Source organism: Sciurus vulgaris (genome assembly GCF_902686455.1).
Source record: "Sciurus vulgaris genome assembly, chromosome: 9".
Taxonomy (NCBI): domain Eukaryota; kingdom Metazoa; phylum Chordata; class Mammalia; order Rodentia; family Sciuridae; genus Sciurus; species Sciurus vulgaris.
In genome coordinates, this window is record NC_136469.1 from 37196772 (window position 1) to 37217389 (window position 20618).

At 40.4% G+C, this 20618-nt stretch overlaps 2 protein-coding genes across 2 annotated transcripts in view; both read left to right on the top strand.

Annotated features, from left to right (window-relative positions):
* The window catches only part of LOC306669233 (ADP-ribosylation factor-like protein 6-interacting protein 6), a gene marked incomplete at its 5' end in the record, with an annotated part of 31644 nt that extends 18959 nt beyond the window's left edge, over nt 1–12685 (top strand). Inside the window, one exon of the mRNA XM_079153104.1 lies at nt 11709–12685. Within this exon, the coding sequence (XP_079009230.1) occupies nt 11709–12013 (305 nt within the window). The 3' untranslated portion in view covers nt 12014–12685. The remainder of the gene's footprint in view (nt 1–11708) is intronic.
* A 4015-nt stretch (nt 12686–16700) lies between these two features.
* RAPGEF2 (Rap guanine nucleotide exchange factor 2) overlaps nt 16701–20618 on the top strand; it is a 265166-nt gene continuing 261248 nt past the window's right edge. Inside the window, 1 exon segment of the mRNA XM_079154511.1 lies at nt 16701–16851. Within this exon segment, the coding sequence (XP_079010637.1) occupies nt 16783–16851 (69 nt within the window). The 5' untranslated portion in view covers nt 16701–16782.

Genomic DNA, 20618 nt, shown 5'->3' on the forward strand with positions numbered 1-20618 from the left:
ACAGGAGAGTTCTTTAGGAGTTGAGTTTCTACTGTAATTGAGAGATAAAACCCATAAAGAAAGAAAAAAAAAAAAAAACAGAATAAAGCATTATCGTGTGTGTGTGTGTGTGTGTGTGTGTGTGCATTTGTGTGTGTGTGTGTCGATATGAGGAATAGAAGAGCTGACCAAAAGTCAGCTTGGAGAAGAGGAAAGGACTCAACATAGGGAATTGAAAGTTAAGAAAGGGATTTGGTGATAATCTGGAAATGCTAAAGTACTCTGAAAAAAAAAATTGGGGGCAACTTTAGAAAAAAGATGTTCAATTACATTTTCATAAATGTCATTAGTCTGGTAATACTTAGAAATGGAGTTGCAGAGACAATTCTGGCTGTACATCATTAGGTTAAATAATTGATTCAATTCAACAATTCAACAGTTAAAGTACTTATTATGTATGAAATTAAAATTTTTTTAATGGAATCCTTGGCCTTGTACATGCTAGGCAAGTGCTCTGCCACTGAGCTACATCCCTAACCCAAAATTAAACTTTTGGATCTCCTCACTCTTTTTTGGTTTGTCTAACTGCCTGACAGGGTAATTGGAGCCTAATATCTTGGCTCCTGCTATCTTAAGTTAGATTTCTATTTAAGTATAGTTTTTGATGTTTATTAATCATTTGGGAGATAGAATCACAATGGTGTAATTTTCTCTTTTAAACTGTGTGCTTAACTCTTGTCAATGTGAACACATCTTCTGTGTGCACATCAAAGTAAAACTGAATAGGCCATGTCTTAGAGATAAAATGCTGCAGATTTCTCACTACCAGAAATTGCCTTATTTCTTTCATATTTCATTAATGCAGTGCGTCCCTGGTGCTTCCTAAGTGTAAATTATTATGTAATTTTGACATAAAAATCATCCTTTCTAAAGATTCATTAGACTGTTTAAAACCACAGCAGAGCAGTCATATTTTGAAAATATGTCAATTTTGTCATACTTATCCTGCTCATTTCTACAGAAACTATGAAAACTAGGACAAGTTGATTTTAATTAATATTCTCATAATTCTCTCCAGAGTGCATTGTAATTTCCATTACTTTTAAAGTGCCTCTGCAATCACAGGGGATAACATTCCCCAATTTAGCTACATAGTTACAAGTGAGTACTGTAAATATTGGTATGAAATTCTGACTTAAGAATATTGTTAAAGCTACTCAGAGGTGTTTGGTTGAAACGCTAATCATTAGGTCCTTTGTAAATATTACATTTTATGGATGTTAGTCATGTTGGCAAGAACAACTTACAGGATGAAAAGTTTATTTCAGCTCATTGTTTCAGAGGTCCAGTTCATAGTCGGTTGACTTCTTTGCTCTTGGTCTAGGATGAGGCAGAGCTCCTGTAGGAAGGTGTGGTGGAGGAGTGCTGTGAGGCCAAAAACCAGAAAAGATTAAGGGGAAGGGGCCCCAACAGGATAAGGAGCCTTGGCAGGGCATGCCCCCAGTAACCTACTTCCTCTAGCTACTTTCCACCTGCATGGTTAACACCCACTCAGTCCATTCAAATTGGGATGGACTGATTAGACTACAGCTCTCATGATCTAAATGTTCTTGCTCTGAACATTCCTGCATTGCCTCACACATAAGTTTTGGGGGGCGGGGCACCTCAGATCCAAACCACAACAATGAATTTGTTAGCTATCAACGAGTTTAAGAACACAAATGAGAATGAGTTCTTCTTTTGTACAAGATAAAGAAGTACAACATATTTAGAGGAGAGGTACAGTTACAGAAGTCAGTGGCTTGTATAGAGTGGAGAGCAATCACGTAGTTGGATCTATGTAGGGTAAAGCTCTCACATGTATTTTTTGTTAAGAAACTTCCTGAAACTGTGTGAACTAGAACAATGCTTGACATCTGGGGGTTAAACAAGGTCGCAGTCACCCTGAATGTCCTGGGAGACAATCCACTACCCATCCTGTTATATAAGGAATCATATTTAGTTTTTACTTTTTAAAACCATACATTTAAACTTAGAGAGTGTTTTGATTAATGGTCCCTTCCATTATGGTCCTTGAAGAATAAAAGACTCAAATCACAATCTCAGCATATAGCCCCATCCAATTTCATAGGTTGCCCCTGGCGTAGCTCATGTGTCCCTAAAACATGCTGGATTTTCTTTCCATAAGCCCTTTTACAGCCAACCAAGCTTGGATGCAGACTCAAAACTCTTAAACACTGAAAAAATTAGGCTGCCCTACCCCCACATTCAGTACTCAATGAAAAAAAATAATCATTTGTAAAGTCAAGTTCAATTTCTGATTTTCCTTTTAATGAATACTTTGATGCTCCGTTTTCTCTTTCCCTTTATTTTTTGCTCCCTTCTTCCTTTTGAATCCTTTGAAAATCCTTAAAAAAGAAGTTCTGCTTCTACTATGCTAGTGTCCTAATTCTTGGTTTAGTCTGTTGGATACTCAGCATACTATCCCCTGATGGACACATCATAAATGTTTCCAGTGTATTGAGGCCCTGATGAGCCATCTCAAGTATGAATTCCAGTAAGATGGTCTGTCTAAATCCATCTGCTAATGTAATTCAGAAAGATGAGTCTCTTTCTTCCAAGTAAGAAAAATGAGCCAGGCACAGTGGTGCATGCCTATAATCCCAGAGGCTTGAGAGGCTGAGGCAGGAGGATCTCGAGTTCAAAGCCAGCCTCAGCAACTTAGTGAGGCCCTAAACAACTCTGTGAGACCATGTTTCTAAATAAAATACAAAAGAGGACTCAGGATGTGGCTCAGTGGTTAAGTGTCCCAGAGTTCAATTGCCAGTCCAAAAATTAAAAGGCAATAAAAGGTATCTTATAGAAAACTGAGTGACTTTGAATACAGACTAGATTTTACATATTATTTAGTCAAATTTCTTAAAAATTATACGTATATTATGATTATATAGGAAAGGTTTAATGTCATGATGTAACTAGGTAAGAACTTAGGTATCGCAGACTTTTGCACTATCTTGCAAAAATAAAAGTCTGCATTTGTATGTATATACTGTATACAAAGAAAGACAAATGCAAAGATATTCTAGAGTCACAGGACAACAGTCCTCCATTTAACCACATAATTAACAAGTGGTACAGTAAATATTAGTGTAGAAAAGAAGAGAAAAATAGAGAATGCATGCAAATATGAAAAAATGTGGAGATATATACATATATAATATGCATTTCAACTTTTCTGTAGGGGATTAATAAAACCACATACTCACTAAAATTAGAATATGAAATATCAAAGGAATCATAGTCAATATTATATGAAGTTAACTAATTTTTTTAGAATCTATATTTTAGGGAATGCAGCTTTGGTTTTCAGACTTATCAAACAAAGCTAAAATGTCTTAAGATCATTTAGAATCATAAATAATCACTTATTTTAGATAAAGGGATTTATGAACACATAAACACAGAAAGATATAAATTCAATAGGTCCCAGAAGTCACTGGCCAAATGCCAATCACTTTCTGAGCAAAATCAACCCTTTAAAAGTCAATTAACCGGCCAGGCACCATGGCACAGCAAAAGCGAGGAGCTAAGCAATTCAGTGAGAATTGTGTCTCTAAAAAAATACAAAATAGGGCTAGGGATGTGGTTCAGTGGTTGAGTGCCCCTGAGTTTCAAACCCTGGTACCAAAAAAAAAAAAAAAAAAAAAAAAAAAAAAATGTAAACTAACTGGTCTCTTTTGGAAAAATTTTTTTTTAAATTTTTGTTTTGTGGTACTGGGATCAAACCCAGAGCCTCACACATACTAGGCAAGGGCTTTACCACTGAGACACATCCCAGTCCTGATATTGTTTCTTTTTTCTAGCACATGAGCTTTCTAGTAGCTCGGAACCTGTTAAGAATCAGTGAAGCACTATTTCTTCTATTTTTCAGACCTATAAAATGCATTTTTTTCCTGTATTCATTCAGTTACTAAAAATTTAACCATTGTCTATTCTTTGCCAATTCAGGTTCTGAATGTACAAAAATAAAAATGCATGTGTCCTGTCCTCAAGGACTTCACAGTCAATTGGAGTGGCAGACATTTGACACATGATTAGAGTATAATATAAAAAGTATTATAGTAGTGGTACATATAAGCTACTGTGGAAACATGGAGTGAGAAGCCCTAATTTACCTGAAAATGGAGGAATAAGGTGAAGAATTAGGTAACAATGTTTCAATAATAAGTAATAGAGTAATAACAATAATAATGATAGTGGTAATACACCAAACAAATCCTAAATGTAGTCATACTTATGGAGGGGTAGGTTGACAGAATACAAATTCTTAACGCCACATATAAATAAATAAACAAAGGTTGATCAATAACTAATATATTTTTTTTAAAGGTTTATCAAGTCTACCTGACCAGAACATTTTTTGCCAGTCACAAGCTCCCTTCTCAGGTGCTTCCCATATGTAATCTAGATAATATTGCCTCAATTTAAAAGAGACCCTGAGGCTCAGAGGAGGTATGTGATTTGCCTCTGGACAGGCAGCTGGTATGTGGCAAAACAGAACCTAAGGAAGTACTTGGGTGTCTCCCACTGTTGCTCCAACTAGCATGTAACACTGCCTATCTGCATACTTTTGATTAGGAGGGTCTCCAAAGACCAGGAATTTCACAGGTGAACCAAGGAGAAACGTGAATTGTAGGCAGGAGGGGCATATGCAGGGCATTAAGGAATTAGCGAGCTTGGCAAATCCTCATAGGCCCAATTATTTGGAATAATTGGAGTAGAAATTATGTGGGTGGAAAGTGCTGGCAGACAAAATCAGTTAGGCCTAGCTGGGCTGGAACAAGTAGAGCTCTTGAATATTGCACAGAGGGGCTTATATTTTAGAGGAGTAAGTATTGGGAAATCAATGAAGAATTTCAAGCTTCAGAATCACATGATCAGATTTGCCATATAGAAAGATGACTGTGCAAAGGCCCAGACAAATTCTAACAAGAGTCCAGTCAGTCAAGGACAAGGGCCAAGCAGGGGGCGGAGTCTGTACTTTGGCTGGAGGCACCAGGCAGAATAAAAGTCTTAGCCTTTTGCCAGTATTCCCTACACAATTTATGAGACTTCCTTTGACATGACAAAATGTAAACAGCCTTTCATCACCATCATCAAAACCATCATGCAACATGTTCTTCTAAAGAATGTTGAAAGGCACCATTTTGCAAACGGTTCTCAGGGAAGCGATGGTTCATACTCACACTTTCAGTCATGCTGCTTCTTAGAAGGCATTTTGGTGGATGGGAGACAGGAAATACGGTTCAAAGGAAAGAATATCTGAACAAGGCCAACGGCAACAGAATGATGATAAGAAGGACTGGCTACGTGATTCAACAGAACATGATAACTGATTGAATGCAGAGACTAAAAGTGAGTCAGAGGTGACTCCTAGTTTTGCATGAGGAAATGAGTAGATGGTGTCATTCTTCAGGATATGGGAATCTTTGCAGAGATTTTGAAAGAAAGATGTGGAATTAAATTTGAAGATGTTGATTTTACATTTAGATGTCAAAATTGTTTTGGCACCATTTGTGAAAAAATTGTCTTTATTCCATGCACCTTTGTCAAAAATCAGTTGACTGTATTTTTTTGGATCCACTTCTGGCCTTTTTATTCCATTGGTGTTTGAATCTACTCTCTTGCCAATACCATACTATCTGATGAATGTAGTTTTAGAGTGATTCTTTTTTTGTTTTTGTTGTTGAAGATGGACAGCATGCCTTTATTTTGTTTTGAACCTAGTGCCTCACATGTGCTAGGAAAGTGCTCTACCACTGAGTCACAACCCCAGCCCTAGAGTGAATCTTGAATTAGGGTAATACATCCTTCAACTTTGAAAAACTTCAGCTTTTTTTTTTTTTTTTTTAATCAAAAGTGTTTTGCCTTTCTGTATGAATTTTAAATCTTCCTCCTTCCTTCCTTCCTTCCCGCCCGCCTTCCTCCCTCCTTATAATTTCTTTCTGGAAGAAAGCAAGAAAAGTGGTTAGATCACATATCTTTTCCCCATCCCTTCTTACTCTCAATGGTTGCCTTTTGCTCACAGAGGTTAACCTTGTAGTTCAGTCTCCAATTTTTCATGACCTGATCCAATCCTGGACCCAGAATTCTTCATAAGAATCCCACTCCAGGGCAAGGACAAAAATTGTGCAGTGACAACTGGATCGTTTGGACACTGCTTTGTGCTTGTTTGATGGAGAAAAAGGGAGAATTATAATTCTTTCAAAAGAAGACCACTCTTAGTCTGGGGATATGGCTCAGTTGGTAGAGTGCCTGCCTTATAAGCACAAGGCCTTGGGTTCAATCCCCAGCACTGCAAAAAAAAAAAAAAAAAAAAAAAAAAAGGAGTACTCTCCAATATTGGCAGCTATCAAGATAGAGAGATATTCACCATAAACATAGACTATACATGCTCTAATCAGGCAAACTTAAACCCTTTTGAGATGTCTTGTACTGAGCTGGGTGTAGTTGTGCATGTTTGTAATCCCAGTGACTCAGGAGGTTGAGGCAAAAGGATTGCAAACTCAAGACCAACCTCAATAAGTTAGTGAGGTCCTCAGCAATTTAGCAAGAATCTGTTTCAAAATCAAAAAATAAAAAAGGACTGGGGATGTATTTCAGTGGTAAAGTACCCCTGGGTTCAATCCCCAGTATGAAAAAAAAAAAAAAAAAATCTTGTTGGGCTGGGACCCAATATCAATACTGGTGTACCTGCTGCTATTCCTTCCGTTAAGTTCTGAAGTGCTGTTGTCTTCACAGGTCTTTGGTGGAATTTAAACTGCATAAAGTGTGCCTTGCAAGTGATTTTTAAATCATCATAAAGATACCTGGATGAAAGAAATGCTACAGTTAATTTTGCACAGATCTTAATGGTTACCTAGATTTTAATACTGTACTTCTACCTTGGGTGGAGTGACTTGAAGCCTCCTGAAGTATCTTTCTTTGGTTCATGGTTGGATACTACAATGGATGTTATCTTTGAATATAATTAAAATGGGTCTCTTATTCATTTGCTTTTATTCTACAATTTTCTAGATTTAGTTTTTTGAGTGCTATACATACAATTTGTGCATATTAATAATTTGACAATAATTCTGACATTTAAAAAATGGGACAATAACACAAATTTACGTTAAGTATATCTTACTTTAAATATAGGTTAAATATTCATAAGAGTAAATTCTGGTTTTTCACTTATTCAATTGAGGCATAGATACCTTCAGACCCCAGATATGCCAAGTCTGATGATGTACAGCTCCTATTCTGCTCTGTTGAACACTGGAAACTTTCTGAAGACTGGCAGTCCTGTTTGGTGGTGTAAGCACTCTTAGCACTATGAACATGCTGATCATCTACCACTAAGCTTCATCGCCAGCTCTTTTAAAACTTTCTTATTTTGAGACAGGGTCTCACTAAGTTGCTCAGTTCACTCTCAGACTTGCCATTCTCCTGTCTCAGCCTCCAGAGTTGCTGGGATTACTGTAGGTTGATATGTTTTTAACCTAAAGTCTTTCCTAGAAAACTAACTGAAGGTCCTCTGTGACTAATGCAATTCCTTTTTGGGCCAAGGGAGAGATGAGAATAAGTATTTACTCTTATTAATCCTGTTTTGAGTCATTGTCATATTAATCTAGCAAGAACAACATGACTAATCACGTTTAACAGATGGAAACTTCTGCTCAGAGAGGTTAGTTTCTTTACTCAAGGTCACAGTTAGTTCGTATCATAACAGGTTTTCAAATTCAGTATTGGCATCAGTTTTTCCACCATACCACTTAAATATTCAGCTATGCATGTTTAAAACTGAATGTATTGACTGAACTGATAATACAGATTGTGTTTTTCTCCCAAGTTAACAGTGGATAAAATTCTGTTACTCCAATCACTTTGGTGCTATTTCTTTTGTGTCAATAGACCTGTCTGTGAGGCATCTGGCCAGGCTGGGGTGGAGTACTGCCAGTTTTTATTGGTCTATAACTTGGTCTAATTATCTCTGGATTCTTATAGACAAGCAATGACGGCAAAAGCTCATTCCTTTTAGGTGAGATAAACACAAGGTGAAACTAAACTCTGCTTTAAACATCTTACCAGCATTTATCTCTGGTAATATTTATTTTATGTGATAAGTAAAATATTAGTATATGAATACTACAGTAGCCAGGGTCAATTGTGATTACATCTCCAGGGCTTGGACACCTCTATTTTCTTCAGAACCATGTCCATGTAGTATCTTAATTTTCCCGTATTGTGTCTCATCCAAAGCTCAAAGTCCTCTCTTTTTGTCATTTGCTTGTATTTTCCTCCTTGAGGTTTCTAACTCGATACACTCTGCCTTGTCCATATTTAAGGGTTCCTCTTTCAACTCCCAAAAAGGCAAAATTCTTTTCTCCTTTTGCTTGACTCCTTTAAATTTTTTTGTTGCAACATAATGGACCTTCTGATAGAAAAGTTAAAATAACAATACAAATAAAATTGCCTCCTTCTCTAAGAAAGTCCTCAGTGCTTGTTTCCCACGCCCTTGTTTGCCCTTCACTTCCTTTGCCTAATTTAGATTTGTAAACTCAATGCATAGGCATTTTGTCTTTGTTTATGTACACATCGTGCCTAGTTCTAGTCTTGGATTTAACAGATATTAAATAATCATGACTTCGGAATGATGATTAGTATTGACATAAAAAAAATCACAGCTGGTCAAGAATACTGTTTTTGTTGTTGTCATTGTTGTTTATTAAAATGACCTCGCGTGATTTGAACCCTGTTGTGGTAGACAATTGCACTAGAATGCATTTGCATTTACCCTTGAAAACCACCTGGAGACCAGAACTGGCAATAATTGCAGCTGATCTTCTGCCGAACACTTAAAAATTCTTGCTCTGCATAACAGTTTGCTTGTGGAAGTAATTTTAGCATGTATAATCACCTTCACATAACTGGAGAAACCCAGATATGATCTTATATAATGCTCCATCATAACAGGATTATCTCACTGGGTTAATTTTGCATGCTTTACATTGAAGGTTTATTTATTTATTTATTTGTTTGTTTGTTTACTGTTTTTTATTACTAACTTGGGCAGTCAAGTGATCCAGTGTGGGCCTTAAAAAAATCTATGCATGGAGTACTCTTACCGACTGTGTAGTGGTATTTATATCGTGAAGTTTTAATATGAGGTCTTTTATTTTACTTGTTTTCAGGCTTCAAGAGACTTTAGCTTGTATAACCCCTTTACAGATTCCCTTAAAATTTGCAGACTGAGGTTGGGGTTGTAGCTCAGTGGTAGAGTACTTGCCCAGCATGAGTGAGGCTCTAGATTTGATCCTCAGCACCACACAAAAACAAATAAATCAAATAAAGGTATTGTGTCTATCTACACTAAAAAAAATTTTTTTTTTCTTATAAAAAAATTTGCAGGCTGATTTTGGACCACAGTTCTGTGGGACAATTTATAAAAACAAATGCCAAACACTTAGGCAACGATAGGAGAAATTGACAGTAGACCTAAAGCTTAACAATGTATGTTCTTTCAGAAATAATAGCACCAGCTTGCTCACAATAAGGAAAATAAGGAGCTTCCCTCCCACCCTAATATTTCAAAAGTAAACAAATCAATGGAGGAAAGTAGTTATGTCAAGTAGTTATGTATGAGGGATACAATAGTGTAACTAAATTGTTCTGCTAATGTTTGTGTATTATTCAATATATATATAGAAATAGATATATATCTATATCTATATCTATATCTATATATATATTCATTTAACTTTATGTCCAGCACAGATCTAAGGTAATAATATTAACAGATCAGGGGAAAACGGTTTCTTTTTCAAGAATAAATTCCAAAAGGCCTAAATATCTACATGAAATCTACATTACTGTAGTTCTTATCCATGTTCAGGAGCATCCACAATTCTGAATTGATTAGTATACCTCTATAATCAAACTTAAGATTCTGATTCTAAATTGTGTTTTTGATACACTTCATCTAACTTGTTTCAAGAGCTCAGGCCGTTGGCCACATTGTATCTTTCCTGGATGTCTGTAACCATACTCCCCACTGGGACTCTCTGGAATGTTATTTGCAGGTAAATCCAGTATTTCCTAGTGCAGCATGCTCACTGAGAAGATAAAGGATATGAACTACAGCTTTCCCCTCTCCTGAGATTCTTACAGACTTGCCTATAAGGGTAAGAGAAACTGAAAAACAATGCTTGAAAATGTTTTCTCTCAGGAAAGTAAAGCGTGTGAGGAATGTCTTTAATAGAGCTCAACCTCTCAGCAGGAAACCTTGCCTTGGGAGGGTTGTACAGCTGGAGAAAGTGGTTACAAGAAGAAGTTCGCCTCTTAGCAGAGCAGGGAAGCTTCCTGGATCCTTTCTATTGCCCTTGTCCTCCTTCTAGGAGAAGTAATACAAACCAGTGCCTGGCACATGGGACTAGCTCCCAGTTGGTCAGGGAAGGGACCACTTATGCCTTATTTACCACTGGTATTACAAGCATTCAGATCAGTTCCTAGACTATAGTAAGCACACAATAAATATTTGTTAACTGACTGACCAGTAAGCACTCAATGTATTCACCAGTAAAATGACTCTCTATCTATTTACCATTCTCTCCCTAAGCTTGTGTTGTAGCAGGGTTCAGGTTTATTTATTTATTTATAAAAATGGCTGAAAACCTAACCTACATTATATATTTAGGGATGTGTTAGATTTTGCAGTTGGAAAGATCAAACCTTTTAAAGTCACAAGTAGAAATGGATTTAAGGCCAAAACTGGAAATGTATTTCTGGATCTAAAACTCAGTGATTTTTCTCTCTACCTGTCCCTGAATGATTTTCTAGGTAATTGGATGAACACAGAACAAAAACTCCCTCATTTTTATACTTCCCTTTCTGAGGAAACATAATACATAGCTTACCTTGATTATGAATTGTTGACAGTTCAGAATAGTTGGCAGATTGTCAGATCTGTGTCTAATTCTGTTACTTCCATGTCGTACCTAGGACACTGCTGGTGCTCAAATGCTGGTAAAATAGCAATGCATGCCAAGTATCAAGTGTCTTAGATTCTGAGTGGTGATAGCGTTGTTGACATAAGTAGATTATAAATAGAGGGAATATCAGCTTTAATTGAAGTTAATTGATAGATTAGAAGTGGACAGTGAGTCATTCTGTTGGTGGATAAGACATACTATTATGCCTTACCTGAGGTCATTGGAGCAATTCAGTATTACAGTAGAGTACTCAGGGGAAAAAAAAAAAGTTGGTTTTGCAACTAGAATCCACAATTTTCTGTCCGAGATCTGACTGAAAGACATTCCTGCCCAGTGCCCAGGCTTTGGAGGGTTCTCCTTTAGCTTCACCCCTCCCAGTGATGCAGGAGGCTCTATGCCATCTGAGCACCAATACTCCCGACCTTACTACCCTGCCACTTCCAGGCCTCACCTGTCAAGACTGCAACTTGGCCTAAGGATACTGAGGGTGGCTTTTGTGAGGGATGTGGTGTACTGTAGTTTAGATGTGTAGGCTGCACTCTCCTGTCTGAGCCTTTTTGGGATGGGATAGAGCTGAGACAGGAAGAAAAGGGGATGCAAGTTACAGGTCAGAAGTCAATATGTCGGCGCGCCGAGGAGGAGGGGGAAGAAGGCCCGTCGAGTAGCGTGGAGGGAAGTTGTGATAGGGGCGGGTAGAACAACGAGAAAGACAGAAAGTGGAATTGCATGCTGAGAATTTGAAAAATGAAGATGATGTAGATACTGGACTGTTAGGATTCTGGACTCTACTTATAATATCCCTAATTGCTGGATTCTCCTGTTGCAGCTTTTCTTGGACAGTTACTTATTTTGATTCTTTTGAACCAGGAATGTTTCCTCCTACTCCTCTTTCACCTGCCAGGTTCAAGAAACTGACTGGACATTCTTTCCATATGGGCTATAGCATGGCGATTTTGAATGGTGTCGTAGCTGCTCTAACTGTGGCATGGTGCCTCATGTGAACCTACACTGGAACGATATTGATGGCAAAATTGCAATTATTTTGTAATAACAGAAAAAAAATCATTGCCTGCTCAGAAGACTAAGAAGTCATTATGTGGTTCAGATACATACCATAATCTTCATCATTATGGAGGACCTTTTAAAAGATCATTCTGGAGTCTAGGCATTGAGACTATCTTAAGTATTAAGTTTCAGGTACTTTCTTTAAAGTATAAGATTCTTACCTCATCCTTTTACTTTTGTGTATGTGGTTCTTATAAATAGAAAACGTTTTAATGGAAATCCAACTTGGACACTTGAATACAGGATAATGTTTACCTTTCCATGTATATATACTACAATTTTACTAAGAAATACTGATATTACTATTTAATTGAGTTAGAAATATTTCTTATATGTTACATTAGGAAAACAAACTGCCTACTCTGACATTTTATAGAAGCTACTTTTAAATAAAAATATTTAGTTTTTGATATTCACATAATAGAAGGTGCATTTATATCTTTTATGAGGCATAGTTCCTTATTTTTTTTTTTACATATTTTCCTACTATGTTATGAATCTGTATATTTTTTAAATTATTGCATCTAGACAACTTTAAATGTTATCTTGGCTTGTGCAAACCTAATACCTGCCATTTAAACTAAGTATTTTGAAAAAACAAAACAAAACTAAAAAGTACATAGATTTAAGTTTAAAATTAAGCAAATTTATTTTTAAACAAAAAATTACTGGAAAGAAATTGTCATTAAGCTATTGATTGAGACTATTCACTGTTTCTATTTTTCACTGTTTTAAATATTTATCTTGTTGTAAATATGGTTACTTCAACAGAACTTACTTTGTTTTTAATAGATGAAAACCTGAAATTTTTGTAAAAAAAAAAAAAAAAAAAAAGAAGTCAATATGTCCCCTAGGGATACTAACCTAGTTAAATTGTAGTGTATAGTATTTATGATAGAGTATATGAATTTCCATTTGTTAGTTTGCTCCAGACACTTCCAAAGTTAAAAAGCAGGCCTGTAAGTAGGACAAGTCACATAGCCTATTTTATTGTCAGTTTCCTCATCTGTAAACAGGGTGATAATAACTGTCCCACTAACCTCAAAGGGTGGAGATGATGAGAATGATCTTAAAAATAACTACCATCTGTTGAGTATATACTGTGGTTCAAGCAGTACACAAGACACTTTGCATGCATTATATCCGATCCTCACAAATCTTCAGGGTATGCAGTTTTGGTTCACTTTTTGAAGAACAGAAAACAGGCATTGAGAGGTTATGTTTCCTCTTGCAGCTCCTCCCCCATCAGAGACACAAGCAAAATAATGTATGTAACAATATCATACAAATACAAGGTAACACAATAGTTACTAACTAGGTTGAATACCTATTAATGTATTGAGGATATACCAATCAACAAAAGAACAAAAATTATTGACTTTAGAAGCTTACATAGGATGTTAGATGGTGGTAAGTTAAAGCCAGGGTGTGTGGAGTCATGGAGAAGATGAAATTTAAAAAAAAAGATGTGATGGAGGTGAGGATGGACATTTTACTTTTTTGACCGCTGTTATATGTGTCCTTTTTTTTTTTTCTTTTTTTTTGGTGGATATGGGTGGGGTGGGGGAAAGTGAAGAGAGACTCCAATAGTAGGAGGAACAGTAGATGGAAAGTCTGTAAGAACAGAATTTGCTTACTGTTTTCAAAGGTCATTCAGACCCTGGTCAGGACTTTAGCTTTTATAAGTGAGTAACATGGAGAGTTATGCAGAGAAGTGACTTGATGTAGTGAAAAGATTCATTTTGGCTGAGGTGTTGAAAATGGACGTTGGAGGCAAGGGAAGAAAAAGGAGGACCAGGTAGGTGACTATTGCCAAGTGCAGGCAAACAATTATCTTGGTTTGGACCAGAGTCACAGGATCAGAGATGGTAGACAGAGATCAGAGTCCAGATACAGTACTTTAAATTCCAGCTGGCAGGTTTTACTGTCCTTTATAGTGCACAGGAGAAAGAAAGTCAGGAAGACTAAGGGTTTTTTACTTTGTGATGACAATGGTGTAGATGGCATTAATTGGGATGGCGAAAGTGGGAGATGGAATTATGTCTCGGGCAGGAGAAATGGCACCTGTTTTGTATATGTTAATTCTGAGTTGTCTATTAGACACCAGGTGAAGAGGTCAGGTTTATTTTTTCACATTATTAGGTTTGAATTCTTTTTTTTTTCTATTTATAGAGTTGTAATGGCACTAATGTTCCTTTGTTTTTAAGGTGGTGATCTTGGTTGTGTAGAATCTGATGCAGTGCTCAACTGAGAGGAGAAAGAAATATTAGGAAGTAGATTCAGCAAAAGTAATACAAAAGGATCTATAGATACAATTCATAACTTGGATTCAGTTTCCCAAAGTTGGAAAGGGACAATTCCTTGTCTAAGAAGTCACACAATATCAGTGCCACACACATGACTTAAGGATACCCAAAAGGTATCAACCTATTCCAAGTGTTTAAAATAAACTAGATATTGAAGAAGCATGTTTGATTTTTTTTTAAAGTCCAATGCTCATAAATAACTGTAATAACTGTTTTCTCAGTCTTCACACAGACATCAAACATGAACTCATTGGTGCATGGAGCTAAATAAAAATAAAACCCTGGGACCAGTCAGCGAAGTGATTCCTGATGCTTGGCTAATGACATATCTGCAGTCTGGCTGACATCACACAGCTCAACCTGGCTTAAGGAGGGAGAAATGAAACTGCAGGAGTACAACACCTTAGGAGATTGTGTTATGGTCTCTGCACCAAGGGAGTCCAGCTTGGAAACTTGGGATCCAGAGGAGCTTTGCTCTGCCCAAGGCAAAGCCAGATTATTATTATTAGAAATAAATGTTTCTGATTATGTCACAGAACTTGCTGTTCTGGTCTCTTTCTAACAACGGATCACCATTAAATCTGGCATGTTTGTGTGTCTGTGGGTGGTATTGGGTCTGTTGTTGAAATCGGCACGTTCCCATCTGCCTAATTCTGTGATCATGTAAGTGTCTGAAGGAGCCAGAATGAGCACGGAAGATAGGTCAGGAACGCTTTCCCAGAAGTAAATTACAAATAAGCAAAACCCTAAGAGGATTTATCGCCACGGAAGCAACTCAGAGTCAACCCCTGGGTTCTAAAAGAATGCTTAGTATGGCCCAAGTTTGCGGGCTGGACTTCTGCTCTCGGTCAGCTTTCAGCCAGCTTGGTGACTGCTGGCGCCAGGGAAATCTGGGAGAGGCGACCCACGCTGCTGGGTCTCCCAGAACTGGATGCCAGGGGTGGGTAGGGGCGCAGCATGATTGGGGGGTGGGCGTTGGTAGAGACAAATCCTGTGCTCTCCTCTGTCACCAGGACTTGCGGCGCCTCCTCAGGGCCAGGCAGTGCCGAGGTTAGGTCAGATCAGCTGAGGGTGCTGCATTCCCCTCGCGGCCCCGGCGCTGGTGTCACCTGGTCGCAGTCAAGGTGCAGCTCTCCACCGAGGGCGCGGCCGGCGGGCGGGCAAGGAAAGCGCGAGGGGGCGGGACCGGCGCGACAGGGCCGCCCGCCCCACGATGATGCGGCGGCCTCCGACTGGCCCCAGCCTTGTCAATCACTGCTCACCATGGTTGCAGCACAAAGCAACAAGCCCCGGAGGCCGCTTCCTCCCTGAGGAGCAGCTCGGGCGGCCGGAGAAGGCGCTGGAGGAGGAAGAGGCGGAGGAAGAGGAGGGGAATCGCCGCTTCCCAAACACACTCTCCGAGGGGGCTGTGCGCGGCGCTCGACTCGGCCTTTGGACACCCTCCCGCCGCCGGGAGTCGGGACCTGGGCTGCCCGCGGCCCCTCTTCCCCCGCTCCACCGCGCGCAGACGAGGAACAAAGTTGCCGAGGGCGACCCGGAGGCTGCAGCCCGGCCGGGGCTCTGGCCGCGGCGGCGCCGGCATCGGCGCCGAGGCAGCTCCGTTCCGCGCGCGCCGATGGGGGTAGGCGGCGGCGGGGCCCACGGCGGCGACCGGAGCAGCAGAGGCGGCGGCGACGGCGGCGGGGTGGCGCGAGGGGATGCAGCAGCAGTCGGGAGGGACGGCCGAGCCCAGTAGACGGAGCCCAGGAGCGGCGGCGACGGCGGCGGAGGAGACCGGGCTTAGCGGCGCCCGGACCTGAGCCAGACCCACCCGGTCCGTCCTGCGGACCCGCGGCGCCCAAGTGCCCAAGGACTGGGGACGCGGGAGACCCGAGTGCTTCGCGGAGACCCCTGGGCGGCGACGCGAGCCCCTGAGAGGAGGGGACGACCCTCGCGCAGGAGAGGAGGCTCCGCCTGCCTGCAGCCCTCCCCCTCGCCACTGCCACTCGAACCTCCCTAAAAATAACTCGGGCCCGCTGGGGCCAGGAGGAGCCGCCAGTGTCCCCCGAGCGGAGCCTGGGGAGGCGTGTCGAGCCGGGGCCAGGAGGGAGCCGGGCGCGCCTGTAAGCCTACCCAAGCCCAGCGGTGAGGAGGAGGAGGAGGAGGAAGGGGACCTCTCTGCCGCCTGACGCGCCGCAGGGATCTCCCCGGCCGCGGGTTTCGGGAGCTGAGCGCCGCGGGCGCCCTCCGCGCCTGTCCCGCGCTAGCGCCCGGGCCAAGCCGCCCCCGCGCCCCGCGCAGCCTCCGCGGTTTGGCTTATTAGCCCGGGCGGGCCGCGCAGGGCGGCGGCGGCGGCGGCGCTGGGCCGGGAGGAGGCCAGCGAGGGTGCCGAGCGGCCCCGGCCCGGCCCGCGCGGGGAGATGGCGTCCTACGTGGATAACAGCTTCCGCCAAGCGGTGATGAAGAACCCCGCGGAGAGGACCCCCCAGGTGAGACCCGCTGCCGCCGGCCGCCTGCGCTTGGCTGGGTTTGTTTCTCATAAGCTGTACCCTTTCTTCTCCCCCGCCACCCCTGCCCTGCACAGTTCTCCCCGAACACCCCACTTCTCGTATCAGGACTTCCAGGCCTTCCCACCTCCGAGTCTTTTTTCCAGGGCGTCCTGGATTTATTTTTCCTTCTGCTTGCTATTCTTTATACTTCTCAGTACGATCTGCCCGGCGCGAGAGGGGTGTGTGTGTTCGCGCGTGTGCATTCTCCAATTAGCTTCCCTGCGCCCCAGCAGCACTCGACTCCTCGGAGTCTCAGGGGGTGGGGTCTTCCCTCCCCTCTGCCAGGGATATTCTTGCCACCCTGAATTCTGGGCTCCGTTCCTCCCCTTGCATGTGGCTCTCCTACCTTTGGAGTTCAGTGGTGTTTAATAATGTGGGTATAGGAGGAAACTTGTATGTTCTGTGAAAAGTCCCTGTTGGGCTTCTAAAATAGAACATTGAGATGTTTGTATATTTATTTACTATTTTACTTTTTGGAAAGAAAGATGCTGCTTTTCATTGTAGGGGAAAAAGTTGAATAGTCAGTCTTGTGTTTTTAGTTTCAGTTGCAGACCTAACTGCAGAGCAGGCACATTCAGAAACACCCCCTGGAAGGGCACCCTGCGGATTCTTCTGGTGTTGCACAACCTTGTCAAAGTTAGACAAGTTTGTTAACCTTTATGCATTTGTTTACCTTCAGGCTTCTTTTTCTCTTACTTCAAGTGGAGGGATTGCTAAATGGTGTGGGATTTGGTCATCTCAATTTGGACTATAGAGGGAGAAATTTTATAAAAATGTGGTGGGTTTGATTTTCTTAGCTTTTAGTTGCTGAGTGGATAATGACGCATATTCCTAAGCGTTGGGATGGAGACTACAAAGGATCCTGCTTGCCAACCTTCCTAAAGCAGATAAGCCCTCCTGATCCTCGGGACCGTCAGACACATTGGGATCTAATGCTTGGAAAGAGTTGCTTTGCTTGTTAGGTGTTGGATGACATCTGTCCAAATCCAAATGCTCTTATTTTCTGATATTGATTATTATTTAATGTGTGGAGAACAGAATAAAGTAGAATCTTCCACTGCTGCCTTTGGACAAGTCCCAAGAATGGCACCTGGTACCGTTTTGACTTTTTGTTTTCTCTGATGGAGCTGTCACATCTGGGGGATAGTGGATAGATTTCACATATTTACCAAACCTATAGAAGATGGGCCATAATTTTACAAGGCAATTTATTTCAATGTCTCCAGAAAGTTCCTATTCTCAAAAGCTGTTTCTGTGATGATCAAGAAATGTTCTGCTTTGATCTTGTCCCTCCCTTGGTGTTTCAGTGCCTCTCAAGTGCCTTCCTCAACTAGTATTTGTTTTAAAATTTTCAGTTGCATTGGAGTCTTCTGCACCTGAAAATGCACATTCCCAGACTCAGTGGAAAGGAAAAGCAAATTTCAGTGAGATATTTTCAGTTCCTTTCAAAAATAGTGTTTGAAGTGCCAAGTGAAATCACACATGCTGAGAATATTAGAATCTAGCTAGACTGGTCAGAAGTGATGTCAGAGCCTTGGAGTGGAAATTAGAGATGGGGGAAGTGGTGTCTTTGGTTGATTAGTTAGAAGAATAACAATGACTGAAACCTACTATCAGGTGGACGGATGGATCACCAAACAAGACTGGAAGAGACAAAACCTCCACTGTGACAGCCTGTGGGTTGTGCCAAGTCAATGAACTGTTAAACTTTTCTGTTCCCCTGCCAGTTGTGTAAAATGGAGTAAAAACTGACCCAACTCAACTTGCCTGAGTCAGAAGTAAGTGGGCCAGTTACTACTAATACCACCCCATGAAAGCTCCATTGACAGTCTGAAAGCAGCATACCCCCTCCCACCTAACCTTCACAGAAAAGGTAAACCCAGAAAAACTTGCTAAACATTTTGAACATTCTTAAGTGTCAGCCTCATTAAATTTGATGTTCATTTCGTTTTTACTAGTGCAGACTCCCATGTTTGTTTATTGTTTTCAAGCGAATGTCGCTTGAAATGTGAATGTTTTCTGTCTTTGCCTTGTCAGAAATTATTCATCTTTTAAAAGTTTGAAATTTAAGTAAAAAGGAAATGCTTCTGGAAGTGGTGGTGCCGGCTTGTAATCCCAGGTACTCAGGAGACTGAGGTGGAAGGATGGGAAGTGTTTATTTTTTTGTTCTTTTTATGTATTCAGGACTGTAGAATGTATTTTGACAAATTATACATACATGCGGTACAGCTTCCCATTCTTCTGGTTGTACATTATGTGGAATTACATTTGTCTTATATTCCTGTATGAACATAGGAAAGTAATGTCCGATTCATTCTACTGTCTTTCCTATTCCCATTCTTCCTTCCCTTCATCCCCTTTTGTCTAATCCAAAGTACTTCTATTCTTCCAAGACTCCCCCCACCCCCTACCCCCATTATTATGAGTTAGCATCCACATACCAGAGAGAACATTCAGTCTTTGGTTTTGGGAGATTGGCTTATTTCACTTAGCATGATAGTCTCCAGTTCCATCCATTTACTGGCAGATGCTTTAATTTCATTTCTCTTTATGGCTGAGTAATATTCCATTTTGTATATATACCACGTTTTTTTAATCCATTCATCTGTTGAAAAGCACCTAGATTGGTTCCATAGTTCAGCTATTGTGAATTGAGCTGCTATAAACATTGATGTGGCAGTGTTACTATAGTATGCTGATTTTAAGTCCTTTGAGTATATACTGAGGAGTGGGATAACTGGGTCAAATGATGGTTCCATTCCAACTTTTCTGAGGACTCTCCATATAGCTTTCCATAGTGGTCGCACCAATTTGCATTCCCATCCACAATGTATGTATGTACCTTTCCCCCCACATCCTCACCAACATTTATTGTTATTTGTATTCTTGATAATTGCCATTCTGACTAGAGTGAGATGAAATATCAGTGTGGTTTTAATTTGCATTTCTTTAACTGCTTGAGATGTTGAACATTTTTTCATATATTTGCTGACCAATTATATTTCTTCTTCTGTGAAGTGCTTGCTCAGTTCCTTTGCCCATTGGATAGCAAGTTTGAGTCTAGCCTCTGTAACTTAAGGAGACCCTGTATCAAAATTAAAAAAATGCAAAGGGCTGGGAATGTGGCTCAGTGGTAAAGCACCCCTGGGTTCAGTCTCCCATACCTCAAAAAAAAAAGAACAAAAAACAAATACAAAAACCAAAACAAAACAAAACAAAAAACCCCAAACTCCTAAACTAACATACTGAAAGAAGTGCTGTGCTTGTTAATGCTTGAGTGGAAATTTTTCTGTAAGTAATGTCTATTGTCATGAATGCTTGAGAGTTAGAACTTTGTAATATAACTAATGACACCTTGTTAAATAAGCTTGAAGGACATGAACTAGGAAAGTTTTGCTGTGGAGCTTCCATTTCTGAAGATAGACTCGAAAAAGGAGTTTGTGGGATTCTTATGGGAGAAAGGAAGGTGCTTAAAAAGAAAAGAATAAAGGAAAATACATTTTTGGTTAAATTCAATTTCTTTTTCTTTCCTTTTTTTTTTTTTAAATTTTCTTTTTTATAATCAGGTCAGCCTAGTTCTCTTTCCATACTCTGTGAAGACATAGTTTTGTATTTAGGTCAATCAATTGCCGAGAAGTAATCTCTATGTCACTTGTGTAACCTAAGAAGTTGGCTAGAGGAGAATCTAGGGTGGGGAGAGTCTCAGT